Source organism: Dryas octopetala, chromosome 6, assembly GCF_963921425.1.
Source record: "Dryas octopetala chromosome 6, drDryOcto1.1, whole genome shotgun sequence".
NCBI classification, from domain to species: Eukaryota; Viridiplantae; Streptophyta; class Magnoliopsida; order Rosales; family Rosaceae; genus Dryas; species Dryas octopetala.
Genome location: NC_141371.1, coordinates 2,534,809 through 2,556,800, shown reverse-complemented (window position 1 = coordinate 2,556,800; position 21,992 = coordinate 2,534,809). Strand labels below are relative to the sequence as shown.

Genomic DNA, 21,992 nt, shown 5'->3' with positions numbered 1-21,992 from the left:
GGCGCAGACTCTGTAGTCTGTTGACATATTATTCTAAAGTTTGTGGTATTTCAAAAAGTTGACATATTATTTTAAAAATGTTTTTGTTCGGTAGTATTTCATTGAGTTTTTTGGTCAAGTATTTTCATTGAGCTTGGATGAGGAGGAAACGACAGGTCGTTTTTTCAACATGTGTTCTTAACGGCATAAATCCCATCCCGCATCTTCTTCCTCTTCCTCTCTGTGTGATACTGACAAGTGATAACCGATAACTGATAACTGAACAACGTTGTTAATGTAATAATCTCTCTCTCTCTCTCTCTCTCTCTCTCTCTCTCTCTCTCTCTCTCTCTCTCCCCTTGGTTTTTGCTACGATGCACTCACTGTCATCACAAGCAACGCGCCCTCTTCTCTCCTCTCCCTCCTCGCACTCTCGCTACTTCCGCTTCCTCTCTCTCTCGCTCCCCATTTTCCACAATTCCAAATTCCACCCCAAAATTTCAACTATTTCCCCAAAAGCCCAACCCTTGACAATCCGAAATTGCACCTCTTTCTCCGCCAAGCCCTCTTCGGAGCTCCGAGCGAAGCGTGCTAATTCGGACCCCGATGCGAAGCTCCGTGCCCTCCGCGAGCTCTTCTTGAAGCCTGGTATTGGCATCGACGCCTATATCATTCCCTCTCAGGATGCTCACCAGGTTTAATTTCGTTTCTTTATTATTTTTTTTTTTTGGGTTTAATTTGAGCTTTTTGTTGTTTCTGAGGTTTTTTTTTTCTTTGGTTTGAGCTGTTCTACTGAGGATCATGAGTTTGGTTTGTCTAGATTGAGATATTGTTTTGAAAATAACCAGCTTTGCTTTTTTTTTTTTTTTTTTTAAATTAAAATTCTAGCTTGAGTTATGCGATGGTGTGCTAGTGTGGACAGCTCAACTGGGTTGTATTGTTTGCAGCATTTTTAGATTGTAAAACTTTGAAGTTTCTATTTTTATTACTCCTTTGGAAGTTATGAGTGAAATAAAAGGAAAATGCTGAATAATTAGGTCTATCTAAACAGCCTTGGTATTACTCGTTTTGTTTCAGTTTTTCTTTGGGTTTCTAATATTTTATGTTGCCAGTAGTAAATTGTAAGTGGCCTCTTCATTTTGGCTTTCAGAGTGAGTTCATTGCTGAATGTTTTATGAGGAGGACTTATATATCGGGGTTCACTGGGAGTGCTGGCACCGCCGTTGTCACAAAGAATACAGCAGCTCTTTGGACAGATGGGCGTTATTTTCTTCAGGTGTGAAAAGATAAAAAATCGTTTTCACTTTGGTTATTATGAGTTTTATAACTTTGCCATATGCACATTATAAATTCTACTATGTTGTAGTGTGCTCATAATTTTGGTGTCATCTGGCTTGAGGTGTGATTCTTGACAACTTTTAGTCTTTCTTATTATTAGGCTGAAAAGCAGCTGAGCTCTAGTTGGATTCTCATGCGGGCCGGTAATTTTGGAGTTCCTACTACTATTGAATGGCTGAATGATTTTTTGTCTCCTGGTGGGAGAGTTGGCATTGATCCTGTGAGAAATACTTAGCCTCTTAAAATGGGCGCTTTTGATTTACTTTTATACGTTTCTACCATCAAAGAACAGTACTCCTTTTGACTTCTTGAACTGTGCCCTTCAGCATATGCTTCATCATACAATGAAGCATATTCTGAAGAGCTTATCACGTATGCCGTGTGGATTGGATACATGCTCTTAGTCTTATGTTATTGAATAGTGTTAAAGCATCAGTCACTTCATGTGATTGACCGATTTTCGCCTTTTCTTTTTTATTTATTTTTTAATTTCACTTTTTGGTAATTTGATGATTGAATTTATTAAGCTTAATCATGTTTCCATCATTCTCCCCCCCATTAAAAATTGTGTTTTTTAATTTTTTTTTTTAAATTCCTCATACTTGCTTGTTTGTGATGCCACCTTATCTTTCATATTGTGAAGGGAGCAGTTTCTGTTTTCTTCCGATGCTGCAGAGGAATTGAAGCAGGGCATTGCTAAGAAGAATCATGAGTTGGTTTTCCTGTATGATAAAAATCTTGTGGATGAAATATGGAAAGAATCAAGACCAAAGCCTCCAAAAAACCCAATTAGAGTACATGACCTGAAATATGCTGGCATAGATGTGGCATCAAAGTTGTTGTCTCTGAGGTCTGAACTTGCTGATGCTGGTTCATCTGCGATAGTTATTTCTATGCTTGATGAAGTTGCCTGGTTGTTGAACTTGGTAATACTTCTGAACATCTATTTGAGATTTCTAGGAAGAGATGCATGTTAACCCTGGTTGTCAGCTGTAGTTAGAATTATGGATGCTTTAAAACAAATATAAAATTAGACTTCAGAATTATTTGTAAATGTTCCTGCTTGTGCATTTTAATTCATTAATCCAAATGGTGTGTCAAATTTTGTTTTTCAGCGAGGAAGTGATGTTCCACATTCACCTGTTATGTATGCATATCTGATTGTGGAGCTTGATAAAGCAAAGTTATTTATAGATACTTCTAAAGTGAGCACAGAGGTGATGGATCACTTGAAGAGCGCAGGCATTGAATTGAGGCCATATGACTCCATTATTTCTGAAGTAGAAAGGTGAGTTTGTAAGCTGAACCTGAACCGTTTTTGCATAGTAACTTTTTTTTTTTTCACAGAAATAGTGATTGTCTACATGCAACTACTGGACTATTAAAACCTAGTTTTCATTTTCAGTCTGGCAACAGAAGGGGCTAAAGTTTGGTTGGATACATCTTCTGTTAATGCTGCTATTGTCAACACCTACAACTCTGCCTGTGAAAGATATTATGAGAGCCTTGAAAGTAAAAGAAAAAGTCAGACTAAGATGTATAATGACTCAAATGGTTGGTCTGGAGGACCCACTGGAATTTATAGGGTGTCCCCTGTTTCTTTGGCAAAATCAGTGAAAAATGATGCCGAGTTAGAAGGGATGCGAAATTGTCATTTGAGGTAATTGTTACCTTCCTCAAAACTTGATTCTGTGCTGATAAACTTTTTTGCCCTGCATATCATTGTTTGGTTCATTCTGTATAGGGAAAATTTATATCTACATTATGATTACAAAGAAAAATATGGCATAGAAGTTAAGGATATATGTGAACGTGATAGTTTATGTGCAGGGATGCTGCTGCTCTAGTGCAGTTTTGGGTTTGGGTGGAAGAGAAAATTAACAAGAAAGTGAGATTAACTGAGGTAGAAGTTGCAGAAAAACTTCTTGAATTTCGGTCAAGGCAGACTGGTTTCCTAGATACAAGCTTTGATACCATAAGTGGTACATATCAACTTTATATTTTATTATGCTTTTTTTATTTCTTTGAGAAATTTTCCATCTAATTGAATATTTTTTGTTCTTATGGTAGGGTTTTGAAATTTTGACTAGGACAATAAGTTAAACTTGAGAGTCCAATAATACATATTATATTATATGGTCTACCATTATATATTGCTTTGTCTTTTTGAAATGCATGAGATGTAGAAAGGCACTTTTAAGAAGGGATATTTGTATCTTTTAAGGTTTTCTTTATTGTTAGTTAAAAGTAATTGTAGCATTAAGGGAGTAGATCATTGGTGACTTGGAAACATTTTTCAACTGGATGCCATAATAAAATTACACAAAAGGAATTACTTCTCTTTATTCTCCTATTTTAGGCCAATATTTCCATTTTCTGTTTCTTCAACTTCCTTACTCCAAATTTGAATGATATTCCAGGCTCTGGTGCAAATGGTGCGATCATACACTACAAACCAGAACCAGAGAGTTGTAGTGTTTTGGATGAAAAGAAACTCTTCCTTTTGGATAGTGGAGCTCAATATGTTGATGGAACAACTGACATAACGAGGACTGTACATTTTGGCGAACCTGCTTCACGACAAAAAGAATGCTTTACCCGAGTTTTACAGGTACCCTATCAGTCCACTATCTCTTGGTCACATTGTCAACCAATATATATAGTTGTGCAATTTGCACAATTATGTACATCTTTAATGTTCTATACCTTAAAATGTCCATTTCTGCATTTGGGAACCTGGTTTTCTTTGGATTTTCTGATTGAGTGTGCAATCGCAGGGTCATATAGCTCTTGATCAGGCGGTGTTCCCTGAAAACACCCCTGGATTTGTCTTAGATGCATTTGCTCGTTCTTTTCTTTGGAAGATTGGACTGGATTACCGGCATGGTATTCTCCTTGAATTTCTATCAACTTATTATGAACTTTTGCCTCTGCGGAATTCAGGATGTGCTCAATTATTATGCTTTGTCCTTTAATGTGATAGGAACTGGGCATGGTGTGGGAGCTGCATTAAATGTTCATGAGGGCCCTCAAAGTATTAGCTTTCGATTCGGAAATATGACTCCCTTACAGAAAGGCATGATTGTTAGCAATGAACCTGGCTATTATGAAGACCATGCCTTTGGCATTCGGATTGAGGTATTGCACTTGTGTCCTCTCTCTCTCTCTCTCTCTCTCATTCTCTTTTGTTCTACCATGCGCCAATTTTTTATTTGTCATCTAGTCTTGTTCCATAGTAATTCACATGTTCGTTCTCATACAGAATCTCCTTGTTGTGAAAGAAGTTGACACACCAAATCGTTTTGGAGGAATTGGATATCTGGGATTTGAAAAACTCACATTTGCCCCCATTCAGGTATGCAGGCAGTCACCTAGTAATAGTTTAATTTGTTTTGTTTTACTGACTTATTCTTAGAAGAATGCTATGTTTTTGGATTTTATGATATTTCTTTTCAAATTGGTTTTAACACGCAGGCTAAAATGATCAACTTATCTTTGCTTTCTGATGCGGAGTTTGATTGGCTTAATGAGTATCATTCACAAGTTTGGGAGAAGGTTAGTACAGATCGAGAAACCCTTTTGGCTATTTACCATATTTGACAGCCCCTGGGATACATTCTGGTATATGATCAGTCATTCCAGCTTGAGTTTTAGATATTATAACTAACATTTGGTCTTGCAGGTCTCACCACTGGTGGATGGTTCTGCTCGTGAATGGCTTTGGAACAACACAAGGCCCCTTGTCAAGTAGTGATTGTTCCCTTTGTACACAAGTGCAACAGTTGACCACAGTGATGAGACAATTAGAAAATATAACCCTGTACATACTTTGCTCTGCAGATGTGATATTTCTTATCATCATTAAATTATTGAAAACAAATTCAAAGTAAATAAGAAAATGAAATCTTTCTAAAAGTGGTACACTGCAATTTTATGCTATAAAAATTGTAATATTTCACTGTTCCTACTACTTTGCCCTTTTTTTATTTTTCTGGATAATATAGGAGTCTTGCCATGGCATGTTAGATTGTTAGGTATAAGGTTTCACTGATATCATAGACCTCCTGCACACCCTAGAAGCTTGATGGCATTCAAAGCGTCCAAAGTTTCACACATGCTCTTTTCACCATGGCCAAGTCATTCTCTCGACAACTAAAGGATTTTTTTTTTTTTTTTGGTATGGTGCTCGTTTTTTGAGGGCTACAATTCCATCGCTTGGGGTTTTTTGTTTGTTTTTTTTTTTTTTTTCCCTAGATCCCAAGGGGAACTGTTAAATTTTATTAAATAAATTACTCCCATGTTTTACAAAGTTCATTGAAAAGAATGAAAACTTTTATGTAGTTAAGTTTACATATGGACCACGGAAACCTCATCATTCAGTGAAGACCGGTTTCCCTACGTATGAGCTACATCAAATCACTGAGCATATATAATCAATCCACTTCATTTCACTAAAAACGTTGGTTATTTTTCTCCATGCTGCTTCTGTGAAATTTGGATCATCAAATTTTTGCCGGTACAACATCAGATATGGAAAGCTCAGAATACATGTTTGATATTGCTTGGGCAAAGTGTGCCTTAGCTTGAGGCCTCTTGATCTGGAAAGCAGTTCAAGTCAACAAAACAGAAAATTTCAGCCAATATTCAAGACAAGAAAAATAAAAGCTTACCTTGAAGGTTGGAGTGAGAAGGCCATTCTCTACTGTGAATGGTTCAGGAACCAAAGTTACAGATTTTGCAAATTCAAAGCCTCTCAACTGCAGTTGTAAATGGAACATCAAAATTAAACTAAACATCTCCCTCTTTTGCAACTTGAAGATTATTATTTCTGGCAGTATCTCTTGAGACAGATTACCTGAGCCTCCCTTCCAATGGTATCCATGTCAGCTAAAACAGCAGCCCTTGCTCTTGGATCATTGCACAATTGTCCAAGATCTTCGTTCTGCATCAAGTGCAATTAAAGTCAATCACAAGACAAGCTATAAATTTTGGGCTAACGAGAACACATAACCATATAACCGAGCTCTGAGAAAGCATTTTTCATGCCAACAGGAACTAAATACAGCATGGAGATTGGAGATGAACCTAGGAGGGTTAAAAAGACCACCTTTATGCCTTCAGATGCAGCCCACGCTTTCAATACATCCGGATCCACTGCAACTATGGCTACTAGACAGGAGTTGAAGCCATCACCTAAAAGTAGACATACTAAAATAAGAATAGAGCATAGCTGGGAAGTTCCATATGGAAAGAAGACTTGATCTCCTTACCATATATAAAACATTGAGCAACAAATTCGCACTTGGTATAGACATTCTCAATCTTCTCTGCTGCTATATACTCACCCTGTGCCAACTTAAAGATGTTCTTTTTCCTGTCAAAAGAGTTTAGGAAAGGTGATATCTTCAGATTCTGAATAATATGTTGGACATTTCCTCTAACCCCTCCCCCCCCAATCCTCCTTCCCAGACAGGTTGGCACTTGACGTGCATGCTGGGTATCTTTTATATATCACAATGATCTGAGCATTCCTCGTTAGAGAATTCACTTATCAAAGTTCAAATGTCAAATTTGTAGTATCAGACATCTAAGGTCTCAATATATTTTTTTTTTTGGCCAAGGAGGTCTCAGTATTAAATTATGGGATTTGGTAAATTTCTAACTAAATGTCCAAGCAGTTCCACTATGAATTGCAATGCAAAAATTTAATTTGTAATCATTTGTAAGATCTCACCTATCAATGATCTTAAGCCGGCCTCCGGGTAACCACAAACCAATGTCTCCAGTGTGCAGCCAACCATCATCATCAATTACTTCTTTCCTGTCCAGTCAGCTGGATGGTCAGGTAGACTTCATAATACTAAATTATTGTATGTATAATAATAACAATAGATGCAAGTTGAATACGTCTGGACTTCATCTCCATAGTAGCCCCGGAAGACGATGGGACCCCTGACACAGATTTCACCACGAGGATGGGGCTGATCATCAGAGGTGTAATTCATTTCAGGGACATCCCCAAGTTTTATTTCTGAAAATGAAAAATACAAAGCTACTGAGCTAGGGTGGAAACCTAGAAAGAATAATCTGGAATCTAACAATTAGAAGCCAGAAATCAATCAACCTTTAATCTGTCTAATGATAACTAGTGTTGTGATCTAAAGAACAATAAAGAAGGGATATTCTTCCCTTCTTTTTCCCAATAGAAATTAAACTTTGTCTCTCTGAGAAGTTACTTGTATCTTTGTGATTGTTCAATTGACATTATTAATTTTTGCCCTAGTTTGTGATAAGCAGGATTCACATGCATGGTTACCTACTGCAGTAAGTTGATAGTACAGAGTGCATGTGCGCTGCAAGTTGTTACCATGCCTGTGTCAGCTCTTTTATTTTTGGATTTGCAATGTAGGTGTTTACAGGTTACAACCAATTCAATATGCTATCTAGCAGCAAATTCTTGCATACATTTCTGTATGATAAGTCATGAGCTCACCACAGGCAGGACTAGGGGACCCAACATGGCCAGATAAGTTGTCACCCTGATTCATCATGCTTATGACACAAGAAGTCTCTGTCATACCATATCCTTCAATCACTTGACAGCCAAAGCACCTGCAATTTCAGTTACATATGCAACAAAAAATGTAATTGGTCTTTGTTAACACTTTAAAGAAGGAAACCATAATAAATTCCATTCTGCAAGATAGTCAACTTACACTCTAAGGAAGTCCATGACATCAGGGGACAAGGGTGAAGCCCCTGATCCCATAAAACGGACTCGTCCTCCAAGCTTTTTCTTTATTTTATTGAACACTAATCTGTTCCACATTGCTGATGGATTTGAACCTGGAATAATTGTATAACATAGAGCAAATGCTAAATATCAGCAGCATGCATGATGCACCCTATCAATATAATTAAGCTATAGACTAAAGGTACCATATAAGATTAGAATCTGCATATTTTTTTCTTTGAACTCTGAATATATATATGCTCTTATATTTTAAGATAATAGTAAGATGAGATTTCAGAGAAAGATTTGTGCTCAATTATAAGAAGGTCTAGTTATTAGCGTATACCACTCATTATGGCCTGCCTCTGGGAATTGTAAGCAGCTCTGAATAGTCTCTCCCTTAGAATCCCAGACGTTTTAACAGCATTTGTAATTCTATGATGATCAACTGACTTAGATACAACATAGAGACCACATGAACAATATTCAAAAAATACTTCTAAGCAGCATCCAACTATGATTACCCAGAATATATTCGATTGTACAACCGAGGAACACTGCAAAATAAAGTTGGTCTCAGCGCAGCCAGGTCATCCATCAGTTTCAGATTGTCCTGCAATTAAGGACAGAGCCTTAAATAAGGCTTGTATGGCGAAATAATACAAAGATTTTTAACTTTGTGACATACTAAATATACATCAAGCAAAAATTGTTCTCTTAAATGTGGATAAACTTCTATAGAGACCCGGAAATGGCGTTTAGGGTCTATTATAGGTTCCACTTTTCCGCAGTCATTTCTTTTATAAAGGATGAAGATAATAATAGGTATACATGAGAACAGAAAATAATAACAGTGCATCAAATTGCAGAGTATGACATGTCAATCGATAGCCGGATGCCCTCAGAAACATCAGGAGATACCAAAACTGTGATGCTCAGAAGAGTCACATACCCCCTGGTAGAAACCGATAGCAACACCGAAGTACACTGAGATAACTTGATTAGTTCGTTCATAGATGTGTGCCAAAGGAAGATAAGATATGTAACTGTGGAAAATAACACGTATTTAAACACTATATGAAAACTTTAAAAGATTCAAGAAATTGACGAATGGTAACTAATAATTGATATATGGTACTCACATATCAGAGGGATAGAATTTGATTGCACGACTGAATCCAGCAGCACTTGCAATAAAGTTTCCATGAGTCAACACAACTCCCTTTTTTTGGGAGAGGGGGGAGGGGGCAAAATGCATTTAGTACAAGTAACAAGGTACATAATGTACTTCACCATAGTAATATAGAATTAGCTTGTGCAAACGAAAGTGAACTCAATTTCACAGAAGAGTGAGCTCTACCTTTGGTGTTCCAGTGGTACCACTTGTGTAGCAAATGGTTGCAACATCCTCAGGCTTAGGAGGGCAAAAAGGCTGCAGACTACTGCGGCCCTAGAAGAAAATCATTGTAGGGTGATGAACCATAGACTTTTTATAGACAAAAATTAATGCTAGACCAAGAAAATGCAACGAACAGAAAAAGAAATTGGAACCAAAATTTGCATTTCAGATTAATGATTTTCCACCTCAAAAAGTCAAAATAGTGAAGGGGGGTATAATATTTCAAGAACATTAATTTTTGGATGAACAATAATCACCAAATTTGATGGTTCAATGGATTCCAAGTATTCAATTAGACAAATATAAGCACACTCTCCGGAAAATATAATCATAAAGAGTATCTTTGCTCTCTTCCGAAGATAAGATATGCTTAGAATATCAATTTGGAAAAGAAAATGAAAAAATTGATAAGCATAAGTTAGAAGATAGTTGAAAATCTACCTGACTGATTAGTTGTAAATATGATATAAGTTTCACTCCAGATGTAGATGGAAGCGAAGGCAGGTGTTCATCTATCCCTCCCACAACCTATGCTTATGGATAATGGAAGGTGAAAAAGATTAGAAAACTGGAAAATATGCATCATCTTTCTTTCAACTTAGACAATAAATCATGATAAGGTTTCGGGAGTTCATACCACTATAAGCTGTACAGATGGAATTTCGGATAGGAAGCTTAACAACTGCAAGTTTCAAGAGAGGAATATATATCTATCTATATGAAGCAAACTTGAAAAACATAAATTAGCTTATGTATATGTTAAACCCTAGGCAGGCACAGATTCTTGTATTGTAAAATCACAGCTTTTACAAATCAAATTTCAAACTCACAGCGTTCAGAGTCTGTGGGGCACAAAAGATTGCCCGTACATCAGCATGGTTCACAGCATACGTAACTGCATCAGGGCCTGTTCATGGACCAATAAACTGTTAAAACCGGGTCTAAGAAACTTGGAATGGTTTATTTGAGTAATAATGTACTTACCAAGAGTGTCATATAAAGGAACTGAGATATATGAATATGCAGAGCAAGCATGATCCACAATCAGCCACTCTAGTCTGTTTATGAAATAAAGTCCAACACAAGCTCCCTGTCCAAGACAAGATGATGATATCAAATTTTGCATTCATATATAAAAACTCTAGTTGAGATAATAACTAAGGCCATTTATAACGCAGAAAAAAAAAAAAGTTTGAATAGAAGCTAAATATCAAAGCAGAGAATATGAAATTACAAGTTTATGCGGACATCAGAAAATAAGAATCTAAAGGTCTATACTATTGCAATGACTCACTTTCTGTAGCCCGTTAAACCGAAGGCCAGAACCTATTGCTTCCCGAACTGTGGCTGCTTCTCCGTATGTCATCCATTTGTACCTTGAATCGTAAAGAACACTACCTTACATGGAGAATTGTTATTACACACAATTGGCTTAAAACACAACCAACACACTTACTCTCCAACAGTTCCATCCACCCGAATTCGTGTGCCCAAGTACTTGTAATCTCGGAAAGTTTCAACTGAACGTCTGCATTCTCAAAAATTTCAACCAACATTTTATAATTAGATGCGAACAAATCACATGGACTATACGTGCAAACTTCAGTACTCACACAAAGTTATCGTGCAATGTCCCAATTTCAGGATGATCAGCATATCGACTCACCAGCTTAAAAGGCGAACGCGCAGATCTGCAGCAAAACAATAAGAAAAACTCACAGCATTTGACCCAGTAATTAATTACAAAAAGCCAGCTAAAAACGAAAACAAAAGAGAAGGAAAACCATTACCTATATACATTCCACTTCCCTGTTTGCAACTTCTCTGGGAGTACTACACTGTACCTCTGCTCTGCTCAAGATGTAAATGAGAACATAACATCAATATATTCAGCACCAAACAAACTCAAAAACTTTGATTTCGAACACTCCAATACCAGTTACCAACAAAATTTACTGCAAAGGAAGGGTCTTTGGAAACGCGAAAATGAAAAAACTGTTTTCTAAATAACACTTTGAGCTTCCACAACTTCGATTTGTTCTTATGCTATTGAATAATGATACACCTATATAAACAAACATACACGTATATATATATATATATATATATATAGTTATGTAAGAGAGGGATGACTAGATGAGTACCGTGAACAAACTCTCCGGCGGTGAGGTTCGCGTGAAGATGGGAGTGAGGATCGTAAGCTGTGGGCGGCGGGAGGAGGTGAGACTGAATGGCGTGGAGGCGACGCTGAGGTGTAGGCGATTCCATTTTCACGGGGTTGTGATTTTCTCGGGAAAATGATTGCCCGGAATTCTCTCGGGAAAAAAGGTGGGAAAAGTTGGTCAAAGCGACTGTTGCTTGCATTTTGGTTTTGTTTTTTTTTTTTTCTTTAAACTTGAAACCAAAGGTAAAGATTAAAATGACTGAAGGGGAAATGGGCACGCTTTTTAAGGACTGAGGTGATGATGATTGATGATCAAGTGCAAACAGTGAGCTAGGATAAGAGTCGTGTCAATTGTCAAAGCAAAGGATAAGAGTCGAGTTTTTGTTTCAGGCTTTCAGCTCCCGCACTAACGTTGCGAGCGAGCTTTTCATGAGCTTTTCATCACTCGTGGCTTCTTGCCTACGGAAGACAAGATAATGACCGTTTAATACCAGTTGGATTGTGAATTAGTCAAATAATCAAATTGGTGTATTTTAAAAAACAAAAATAATATAACTAAAAATTTGGTTTTTTTGTTTTATAAGGTCAAATCAATAAAGACACTAATATATAAAGAGATACACTGAAATACAATAAAGGACTAGTTTAAAGCCGATTTATTTTTACATTTTCTTATCGAGTTTTCGGATATTCAAGATTATCATTTGAATACTCAAAGCAAAATTTCAAATGCTTGATTTGTAATAATTAGTCAATTAAAATCTATAATTATGTCAAAAAAATAGTTATTTACATAATTTTTTTTTATATGTATTACAATCTTAATGTACAAATATAAGAAAATAATACATAAAAGTTCAAAAAGAGAAAAAATCTTGAATTATACATGCTTATAACTCATCAACAATGTAATATGTACTATTCTCATATACTCGCTTATAATGTGGACTTCAGTTGATCTAATTATAACAACTAGGTTTTTCATTTGGGAATGTGTAATGGTTAAGTGTATGATATTTGAAATATATATATATTATATAATTTTTGTCATTGTACAATTTGTACTTGAAAATGTTAAATAACTTATTCTAAAAAAAAATTAAATAACTAAAAGAATATTGTACAGGAGGGAAACGACGTCGTTTTTGGATGGACTGTGGTGCGCGGTAAAATCAAAATGTAGTTGTGGAAATTAAAGAGATATAACTGTATCACATGGAAATATCGGCCGTAAGAAACAACCAGACACATCGTAATTAAGGATCGTCCAAAATCGCCCATTCTTGTCGCGAAATGGCCCATCTTGGTCGCTCCTAGTCGGAGCCTCTGTCCCACAACACTGACAAACAGAGAAGCACTCTGCTGAGCTCTCATTTCTGAGTTCTGAGTTCGGAGTTGGAAAGTGTTTGAGGTGATCTAGCTAGGGTTCAATGGCGGCGATAGGGAAGACGACGCTGGAATCCGGGTGGCTCGCCGCGAGGTCCACCGAGGTCCATCTCACTGGGACCCAGCTCACCACCACCCACCCTCCCTCCATTGGCTCCACCTCTCCTTGGATGGAGGCCGTTGTTCCCGGAACGTAATCTCTCTCTCTCTCTCTCTCTCATTTCTATCTGTGTCAGTGAATGTGGTTTAATTTGATCCAAATTTTGAGTTTTCATCATGTGGGTCTGGGTTTAAAGTTAATTTCAGTGCTGTAAGTTCTTGAATGCGTTTGCTTGACATCAAAATTTATGGAATTATTTTGATACAGTGCTTGAGAATTGTAAGTTTGTAACTCATTGGTAGAATTGGTTTTGAACTTGTTTCTATTTTTAGATAATGTAGTATGCAGACGTCTGGAGCCAAATTGAATTATGGGCATTTTTGGGTTCTGGAGCTCCTGTATTTCAATATTATTTCAAATGTTAGATGTTTCAGGAATTCTGACTCAGATTCGATACTTGCATTGTAGAGCAAAATCACTGAAAGGACAAACGAATGAAAATCTACATCTTGAATCATAGTTTAACTGATAATTATCATGATTTAATGGACAGTGTTTTGGCAACCTTGGTGAAGAACAAGGTTGTACCCAATCCGTTCTATGGTCTGGAAAACACGTCTATCTTAGATATTGCTGATTCCGGGAGGGAGTACTACACATTCTGGTTCTTTACAACTTTTCAGTGTAAGCTGGTACGTGATACATTCAAATGAAAAAAGCACTTTGAAGTTGAATTGAATTTTAAGCTTATTCTCAATGTTACCTTTTTTCCCTTGCTCTAAATACTTGACCCTTTTCAGTCAGGTAATCAGCACCTGGATCTGAATTTCCGTGCGATCAATTACTCTGCAGAGGTATATTTAAATGGGCATAAAAAGGTCCTGCCAAAAGGGATGTTTCGAAGGCATTCTCTTGATGTCACTGATATAGTGCATCCTGATGGTCAAAACTTGCTTGCTGTGCTTGTTTACCCCCCAGATCATCCCGGGAGTATTCCTCCTGAGGGTGGGCAAGGTGGTGATCATGAGGTACATATATCCATAAAACCTGTAGATTACATTCTTCTTCATTTTTTTTTTCTCAAAATGTTATCCTTCTACTGAATATTGTTTTCAGAACTACATTAAGATATTGGATTTCATGCAAGAGTGATGATGGCTTCCAAAGAGTTAATTCTAAAACGTATGCAATGTGCAACCTAAGATTATTATAATTATAATTTTTTAACTTTTATTTCAGATTGGGAAAGATGTAGCTACACAATATGTGGAGGGTTGGGATTGGATGTGTCCTATAAGGTGACTATGTTTTACTATTGAGACTTCTGAGTGTTTTATTTAGTATATTATGATCACAAATTCACGATAAAAAAATAATTTTCATGTATTCTCTGGTTTATCTTTTAATGTAATTTGATCTAGGAGTTTTCTTCTCAGATCAATTTGCTTGTCTACCAGATCAGAATCTTCAGATATTGTTATATATATATATATATATATATATATATATATATATCTTATCAGCACAAAAAACAATTTTGATGTAATTCACTTGTATATTGGTACAGGGATAGAAACACAGGCATATGGGATGAGGTGTCAGTTTCTGTAACAGGGGTGAGTTTTAATCTTAATGCTTCACTTCCTGTCATAGAATTTTCCATGTGATACTGTCCGTGTAATGATAAATTGAATTTCATCTTGTTGGGAAATATATTAAATTTTATCTTTAGGGGCAGATAATTTGAATTATCATTTATGTTGAGGTTCAATGAAAGTTGTGGATCTCCATGTATTTTGTCATTATTGACTTTAATTTCTATAGTATATGCATTTATTATGAGATGTATTAGGAAGATCCTCTATTAACTTCATGTATTTCACACGGTTCCTATATTTGATCAAGCAACTTTTATTTTCAGAGGCCAATATTTAGTGAAATTGTGCTATTTATTAATAACTTAAATGTTCTTTTTTTTTTTTTTTTTTTTTTTTCTGACTCATTCCCATTTTGGTGCAGCCAGTAAAAATAATTGATCCCCACTTGGTTTCATCATTTTTTGACAATTACAAGAGGGTGTATTTGCATGCTACAACTGAGTTGGAAAATAAAAGTACCTGGGTCGCTGAGTGTTCATTGAATATCCAAGTAACAACAGAACTTGAAGGAAACTTTTGTTTAGTAGAGCATCTTCAGACTCAACATCTGTCAATCCCTGCTGGGTCACGGGTGCAATATACTTTTCCCGAGGTCTGTGACAAATATAGTATGCATTTTTTTATGTTAGCAGAAAATAATACTTGTTTCTAAAAGCTCTCTGCAGCATCTGTTTATCTTGTATTCAATTGGTTCCGTTTATTAGGTTTAGCTTTCAGTACTTATATATTCAGTGCTAAATAGTATAATTTGGCAGCTCTTTTTCTACAAGCCCAATTTATGGTGGCCAAATGGTATGGGAAAGCAATCCTTGTACCATGTTGCTGTTACTGTTGATGTAAAGGGATATGGAGAGTCTGATTTGTGGAGCCAATTATTTGGATTCCGCAAAATTGAGAGCCACATTGATACTGCCACTGGTGGAAGGTATGTTATATACTTAAAATTTTATATATGCTTATTATTTATGTGAGTGTTGAACATGTTAACTCTATTACCTGTACATTCTGCTCATCAGGTTGTTCAAGGTCAATGGTCAGCCTATTTTTATTCGTGGTGGTAATTGGATATTGTCAGATGGCCTCCTACGACTTTCAAAAAAGCGTTACAGAACAGACATCAAGTTTCATGCAGATATGAATTTTAACATGATCCGTTGTTGGGGTGGTGGACTGGCTGAGAGGCCAGAATTTTATCATTATTGTGACATTTATGGGCTGTTGGTAAGCTATAATTCTATCTCTCAACCTCTATCTATATTCACTGCTCTTGCTTTCATTTGTGCATGTTTAGCTAGGTTTGATTGGGGAAGGAGGGCTAAGTAGACTTGTGAAGTTTTGGTTGTAAAGACTTGAATGCATAAAATTTAAAAGTTTATGGGACAAGGAATTAGTTGGGTGAATCTGATCTATACTGCTCTGCCTCTGGTTTATATATATAGGTCTGGCAAGAATTTTGGATTACTGGAGATGTCGATGGACGAGGTGTCCCAGTATCAAATCCAAATGGTCCACTGGACCATGATCTTTTCTTGCTATGTGCAAGAGATACTGTCAAGCTGCTCAGGAACCATCCCAGTCTTGCCCTTTGGGTTGGTGGGAATGAGCAAATTCCACCAGATGACATCAACACAGCTTTGAAACAGGACCTCACGCTCCATCCATATTTTGAAAGCTTATTAAATGAAAGCGGCAAGTCTGTTGAAGATTTGTCCCCAGTGTTGAGGGATCCAAGCCAATATCTTGATGGTACACGCATTTACATCCAAGGATCCATGTGGGATGGGTTTGCAAATGGAAAGGGGGACTTCACTGATGGCCCTTATGAAATTCAATATCCTGAAGACTTCTTTAAGGATGATTTTTACAAATATGGGTTCAATCCCGAGGTTGGTTCTGTAGGGATGCCTGTTGCAGCTACCATCAGAGCCACAATGCCTAAAGAAGGATGGCAGATTCCTTTGTTTAAGAAGGTTTCTGATTATTACGAAGAAGTTCCAAACCCTATCTGGGAATACCATAAATACATCCCTTATTCAAAACCAGGCAAGGTTCATGACCAGATTTTACTTTATGGGTCCCCAAAGGATCTTGATGATTTTTGCTTAAAGGTAAAAAAAATCTTTTTATTATTGAGGGTGCACGTTGGACTCTATCTCTGTTTTGAATATTTGACTAACTTTAAATAACCTCAGGCTCAACTTGTTAACTACATTCAGTATAGAGCTCTACTGGAGGGTTGGACTTCCCGTATGTGGAGTAAATACACCGGTGTTTTAATTTGGAAAACACAGAATCCATGGACAGGTCTTAGAGGTCAATTTTATGATCACCTTCTTGACCAAACAGCAGGTTTCTATGGCTGTCGCTGTGCTGCGGAGCCAATCCATGTCCAGCTTAACTTGGCTACATATCTTCTAGAGGTAAGTTGTAGTGTCATAACAAATCAACTTTTATTTACGTTGCAATGTTGAAATCAATAATATCTTCACTTAGAATGTAAAGCGTGATATAACTAATGTCCAATGATCCATTTTCCTAAATCACTTATGTAATGAAGTAGAATCCAAATTCATTGTAATTAACAAAATCATAATCAGACTAATTAGTGACGTGCAAATATGCTCTGATTTCTTCTTCTTAATGTAGTCAAATCTCTGAAGGAGCAATTGTTGAAAACTTTTCCTGTTAGAAAAAAAAAAAAAAATGGGAAAAAGAGGCCCTTACATAAGGAACACATTCTCTCTTACACTATGATGTTACAGTTAACATGGTACAAAACATGGTTTGAGATTTTGCTGTCATTTTCTCTTCCTGCTTGAAACAGGTCGTCAACACTACCTCAGAGGAACTATCTGACATTGCTTTAGAAGCCTCAGTGTGGGATCTGGAAGGAACATGTCCATACTACAAAGTTCATGAAAAGCTGTCGATACCACCAAAAAAAACAGTACCCGTTGCTGAGATGAAATATCCAAAATCTAAACACCCAAAGCCAGTCTACTTTCTTCTTCTCAAACTGTATCACATGTCAGATTATCGCATTATATCCAGGAACTTTTACTGGCTGCATCTGTCTGGTGGGGATTACAAATTGTTAGAACCATACAGAAAGAAAAGAGTACCACTCAAGATCATATCCAAGGTCTTCATCAAAGGAACCACCTATGAAATGCACGTGCGTGTGCAGAACACATCTACAAATCCAGAGCCTAAAATTTTAACCCATCGGAACAATTTCACTACTAAACAAGGTGATGGTGATTTTGATACAGCCTCGGTGGAGCCTGTACATGATGGAGCAGAAGAAAAACATGAAGTTGGCTTGTTTCAGAAAATATACAGACATTTTGCAAAGGAGAGTGATGGTTTGAGGGTTGCTGAAATCAGTGGCGCTGATGTAGGTGTTGCTTTCTTCCTCAACTTTTCTGTTCATGGATTAAAGAAGGACCATAAGGAAGGAGAAGACACAAGAATTCTTCCTGTTCATTACTCGGACAACTATTTTTCACTGGTGCCAGGTGAGGCTATGCCCATCAAGATCACTTTTGAGGTCCCTCCTGGTGTCACCCCCCGAGTTACTCTTCAGGGATGGAATTACCATGGGGCCCATAGAGTCCATTGAGCTGGTTAAAAATTGTCTTCTTTTGTCTTTGCTGTTTGTAATAGTTGAATTTACAGAATAGCTCTTGCTCATCAAGCGAAGGCCAGTGTTAGGGAACAAGGTCCAACTTTTACACGTGATTATTATTAGTGGTTGGAATAAAACAAAGATATAAATTGAGAGATAGTTTTCTCACTCAGTGTTCCTTCAGGTGTTTCCCCTATATGTATGGAAAATTCTTGTTTGTTTGTAATAGTTACACTATGTCATGTGTCATGCCAAAGTAGAAGCTATATAATCATTAATAAAGTATGTTAGGATCAGGGTTTAAAATTTAAAGTTTTATCTTATTCACGTATTAACACAATGTCGGCATTACACGAATTGTGCACCAAAAAATTTTGATGCAAGAAACTGCTAAGAAAGTGTACCACTATAACGGGCCGCATGCTTTACGTTATTGGGCTAATACTGGCAGACGATGTCATTTGCTTGCAGATGTGGGCCCCCAAATATTAGGCTAATAGGCCCAAATGCCCAATACAGACACCGTTAGTCTGTGACTCTGTGCTATGTAGCCTGAATTTCAAGCCGAAAACTGAAAAACATTACGAACTTTTACCTATTCTCGTACTTCAAAGAAAACCAGAGCAGTTTAGTTGGTCTCCGTGTCCCATTTTCATGGATGAAAATGAAATCCAGATGGGTCTTTCATTTTCAGCACCTCAACTCTTGGTACTTGTCCTCTTGGGCTTCCTCTCTAATCTCTCCCTTCAAAAACAAGGTCCACCAAAACCCCACTTCAGAAGCCTCAAGATTTGTCCTTAACCATGTAGACATAAGCCTGCTTCTCTCTCTTTGTGGAAAAGACGGTAACTTTCACTTGGGTTCTTCTCTCCATGCCTCTATCATCAAGAACCCTGAATTTGCTGACCCTGAGAATCAAGATAATTATCGTAATGTCCTCGTTGTTTGGAATTCTTTACTGTCAATGTACTTCAAATGCGGTGAAATATCTCATGCAGTTAAGCTGTTTGACAATATGCGTGTTAAAGATACAGTTTCCTGGAATATAATGATATCTGGGTTTATAAGGAATGGGGAGTTTGATATTGGTTTTGGGAAATTTAAGAAAATGCGTGAATCGGATTTTTATCCATTTGATAAAGCAACTTTGACTTCGATTATAGCAGCTTTGGATGGGCCGGAGTTTTGTTACTTGAATAAGATGATGCATGGTTTAGTGGTTTTGAATGGATATGAGCGGGAAACTGCAGTGGGGAATGCTTTGATAACATCGTATTGTAAATGTGGGTGTTTTCGTTCAGGAAGACGGGTTTTCGATGAGATGTTTGAGAGGAATGTGATTACATGGACGGCAATGATTTCGGGCCTTGCACAAAATGAATTCTATGCAGAAAGTTTGGAATTGTTTTTGGAAATGCGTAGTGGAGTGGTGGATCCAAATTCTATGACTTATTTAGGCTCACTCATGGCATGTTCTGGTTTGCAGGCAGTAAGTGTAGGGCGTCAAATTCATGGACTTGTATGGAAATTGGGAATTCAATCAGATTTGTGCATTGAGAGTGCACTAATGGACATGTATTCAAAATGTGGTGGCATGGAAGATGCGTGGCGAATTTTTGAGTCCACAAAAGAACTTGATGAGGTTTCCATGACTGTTATCCTTGTGGGATTTGCACAAAATGGGTTGGAGAATGAAGCGATCCAAATTTTTGTGAAGATGATGAAGGCAGGAATTGAAATTGACCCAAACATGGTTTCAGCAGTTCTTGGTGTATATGGTATTGATACTTCTTTAGGTCTAGGGAAGCAACTCCATTCTTTAATTATCAAAAAAAATTTTGGTTATAACTCTTTCGTCAGCAATGGGCTCATAAATATGTACTCCAAGTGTGGAGAGTTGGAGGATTCGGTCAAATTGTTCAGTCGGATGCCTCAAAGGAACTCAATTTCATGGAATTCCATGATTGCAGCTTTTGCCCGTCATGGAGATGGCTCCAAAGCATTACAATTGTATGAAGAGATGAAATTGGAAGGGGTACGACCAACAGATGTTACATTTCTGTCTCTACTTCATGCTTGTAGCCATGCTGGCTTCGTTGAAAGGGGCATGGAGCTCTTGAATTCCATGAATGAAGTTTATGGGATGAGTCCAAGGCCAGAACACTGTGCTTGTGTTGTTGACATGTTAGGTCGGGCAGGACTTCTCACTGAGGCAAAAAATTTCATTGAGGGACTACCTGAGAATCCTGGTGTACTTGTTTGGCAAGCATTGCTTGGTGCTTGTAGCTTTCATGGTGATTCGGAGATTGGTAAATATGCAGCAGATCAGTTGTTTTTGGCAGCACCTGAGAGCCCCGCACCATATGTTTTGCTTGCTAATATATATTCTTCTGAAGGAAGGTGGAAGGAGAGAGCAAGGACTATTAAGGGGATGAAGGAGATGGGGGTAGCAAAAGAAACAGGTATTAGTTGGATTGAGATTGAAAAGGAAGTCCAGAGCTTTGTTGTTGGGGATAGACTGCATCCACAAGCAGAGAGCATTCATAGGGTTTTAGCAGAATTGTTTAGACCTATGACAGATGAAGGATATGTACCAGATGAGAGGTGTATACTCTATTATTTGGATCAAGATGAAAAGAGATAGTAGCCAATTCTTTATTGCAAGCTTACAAGAATCAAGGATTGTATTTGTAGACCAAAATTGGAGAAGGATTCCTATATTATACAAATTTTCTCTGTTTAATTTATCCTCGTAGAAGTCGAACTGTTGAACTTTTTCATGTGGATATGTTACTTGTTTATGAATATAAATTTCTGTTTCTAAGGATTTTTGAACAACCGAAGATTTGAGCGGTAAGTATGAAACATTGAATCAAATTATGTGGCTTTCAAAAGCTGCCTCAGCTATGGCTTTCAACAACTGATATGACCATGAAATTACTATCAAGGGCCAAGGTTAGTTGGCTACCAGAAGAGGTTTAATGATGTGGTCCCTAGGCTTTAGAATATGGACAGGGAATTGAGGTATCAGCTTTGGTGTGATGCTGCTTGAGATGATAACACGAAAAAGGCCCACAAGTAATTTGTTTTCAGATGGGGTTGATCTGAGGAAGTGGGTGAGTTCTGCACCTCCAGGCCAGATTCTGGATGTTGTTGACACCACACTAAAGCAGGAGGCATACTCAAGAGGCACACATGATTCTTTAGAAAAGCTTCAGCAATGCAGCATTCAAATGCTTGATGTGGGGATGATGTGTACAGAAGAGAATCCACAAAAACGACCCCTTATGTCTTTTGTTGTGCAGAGGTTAAAAAAATGTCTGGAAATAAATGGGATTTGAAGCTCCAAGTGGGACTTGAAGAAGATAGTGAAACTTCTACTAGTAACATGGGACTTGCAAGATTCACACTTGTATGTTACAATATTATTTCACTTTTTTTCTTTCCAAAAAATATTGTTTACTAGTTGAGATGCACAATATGTATATATATATATATATTTCCCTATATATATAAAATTATAAAGTCCAGGACTTTATTATATAATAATTCTTTATTTACTAGTAAAATGTTCTACAAGGAAGTTCTTATAATTTTATTCGCCTAC

The 21,992-nt window shown here is 37.1% G+C and overlaps 4 protein-coding genes across 7 annotated transcripts; 3 read left to right on the top strand and 1 right to left on the bottom strand.

Moving 5' to 3' along the window:
• The first annotated feature begins 228 nt into the window (after positions 1-228).
• LOC147281015 (Metallopeptidase M24 family protein) lies at positions 229-5,281 on the top strand. The gene is made up of 13 exons (XM_086247610.1): positions 229-674; positions 1,130-1,255; positions 1,418-1,537; positions 1,968-2,243; positions 2,433-2,605; positions 2,723-2,977; positions 3,148-3,299; positions 3,738-3,928; positions 4,095-4,203; positions 4,301-4,455; positions 4,580-4,672; positions 4,792-4,872; positions 5,000-5,281. Exons 1-13 carry the CDS (start codon positions 354-356, stop codon positions 5,066-5,068), a joined length of 2,121 nt encoding a protein of 706 aa, XP_086103736.1. The 5' UTR covers positions 229-353; the 3' UTR covers positions 5,069-5,281.
• Positions 5,282-5,592: 311 nt separating this feature from the next.
• On the bottom strand, positions 5,593-11,837 carry LACS7 (long-chain acyl-CoA synthetase 7). Of its 4 annotated transcripts, none has more exons than XM_086246157.1 (23): positions 11,594-11,837; positions 11,240-11,300; positions 11,063-11,140; positions 10,906-10,977; positions 10,744-10,825; positions 10,434-10,539; positions 10,280-10,356; positions 10,087-10,131; positions 9,891-9,977; positions 9,411-9,500; positions 9,193-9,272; positions 9,003-9,096; positions 8,575-8,663; positions 8,397-8,485; positions 8,034-8,163; positions 7,811-7,929; positions 7,225-7,348; positions 7,052-7,138; positions 6,588-6,691; positions 6,425-6,510; positions 6,173-6,259; positions 5,988-6,074; positions 5,593-5,915 (listed from the first exon to the last, which is right to left on the bottom strand). In XM_086246157.1, exons 1-23 carry the CDS (start codon positions 11,811-11,813, stop codon positions 5,820-5,822), a joined length of 2,190 nt encoding a protein of 729 aa, XP_086102283.1. In that variant the 5' UTR covers positions 11,814-11,837; the 3' UTR covers positions 5,593-5,819. The 4 variants fall into 4 exon arrangements, 3 of the variants coding, with proteins under 3 accessions (XP_086102283.1, XP_086102284.1, XP_086102285.1); XM_086246158.1 differs by having other exon boundaries at positions 6,663-6,691; XR_015122795.1 differs by lacking the exons at positions 5,593-5,915; positions 5,988-6,074 and having other exon boundaries at positions 6,218-6,259; positions 6,620-6,691.
• A 1,024-nt stretch (positions 11,838-12,861) lies between these two features.
• On the top strand, positions 12,862-18,564 carry LOC147281013 (glycoside hydrolase family 2 protein). Its single transcript, XM_086247190.1, has 11 exons — positions 12,862-13,192; positions 13,653-13,791; positions 13,900-14,127; positions 14,339-14,397; positions 14,667-14,715; positions 15,119-15,349; positions 15,513-15,682; positions 15,774-15,978; positions 16,197-16,865; positions 16,950-17,177; positions 17,582-18,564. The coding sequence occupies exons 1-11, from the start codon at positions 13,044-13,046 to the stop codon at positions 18,377-18,379; spliced, it is 2,925 nt and encodes a 974-aa protein (XP_086103316.1). The 5' UTR covers positions 12,862-13,043; the 3' UTR covers positions 18,380-18,564.
• A 485-nt stretch (positions 18,565-19,049) lies between these two features.
• LOC147281012 (Tetratricopeptide repeat (TPR)-like superfamily protein) lies at positions 19,050-21,856 on the top strand. The gene has a single exon (XM_086247090.1). The coding sequence runs from the start codon at positions 19,050-19,052 to the stop codon at positions 21,027-21,029; it is 1,980 nt and encodes a 659-aa protein (XP_086103216.1). The 3' UTR covers positions 21,030-21,856.
• Positions 21,857-21,992: the final 136 nt, after the last annotated feature.

Bases quoted from the DNA above. Each gene is read 5' to 3' on its own strand.
- LOC147281013 (XM_086247190.1), top strand. From the start codon at position 13,044: ATGGCGGCGATAGGGAAGACGACGCTGGAATCCGGGTGGCTCGCCGCG. The intron at 13,792-13,899 runs GTACGTGATACA...GACCCTTTTCAG, and splicing joins CAACTTTTCAGTGTAAGCTG to TCAGGTAATCAGCACCTGGA. The intron at 14,716-15,118 runs GTGAGTTTTAAT...ATTTTGGTGCAG, and splicing joins TGTCAGTTTCTGTAACAGGG to CCAGTAAAAATAATTGATCC.
- LACS7 (XM_086246157.1), bottom strand. From the start codon at position 11,813: ATGCAAGCAACAGTCGCTTTGACCAACTTTTCCCACCTTTTTTCCCGA. The intron at 10,826-10,905 runs GTAAGTGTGTTG...TTACGATTCAAG, and splicing joins GTGGATGGAACTGTTGGAGA to GTACAAATGGATGACATACG. The intron at 6,075-6,172 runs GTAATCTGTCTC...TTACAACTGCAG, and splicing joins CCATTGGAAGGGAGGCTCAG to TTGAGAGGCTTTGAATTTGC.
- LOC147281015 (XM_086247610.1), top strand. From the start codon at position 354: ATGCACTCACTGTCATCACAAGCAACGCGCCCTCTTCTCTCCTCTCCC. The intron at 2,606-2,722 runs GTGAGTTTGTAA...TTTCATTTTCAG, and splicing joins ATTATTTCTGAAGTAGAAAG to TCTGGCAACAGAAGGGGCTA. The intron at 4,873-4,999 runs GTTAGTACAGAT...TTGGTCTTGCAG, and splicing joins ATTCACAAGTTTGGGAGAAG to GTCTCACCACTGGTGGATGG.
- LOC147281012 (XM_086247090.1), top strand. From the start codon at position 19,050: ATGAAATCCAGATGGGTCTTTCATTTTCAGCACCTCAACTCTTGGTAC.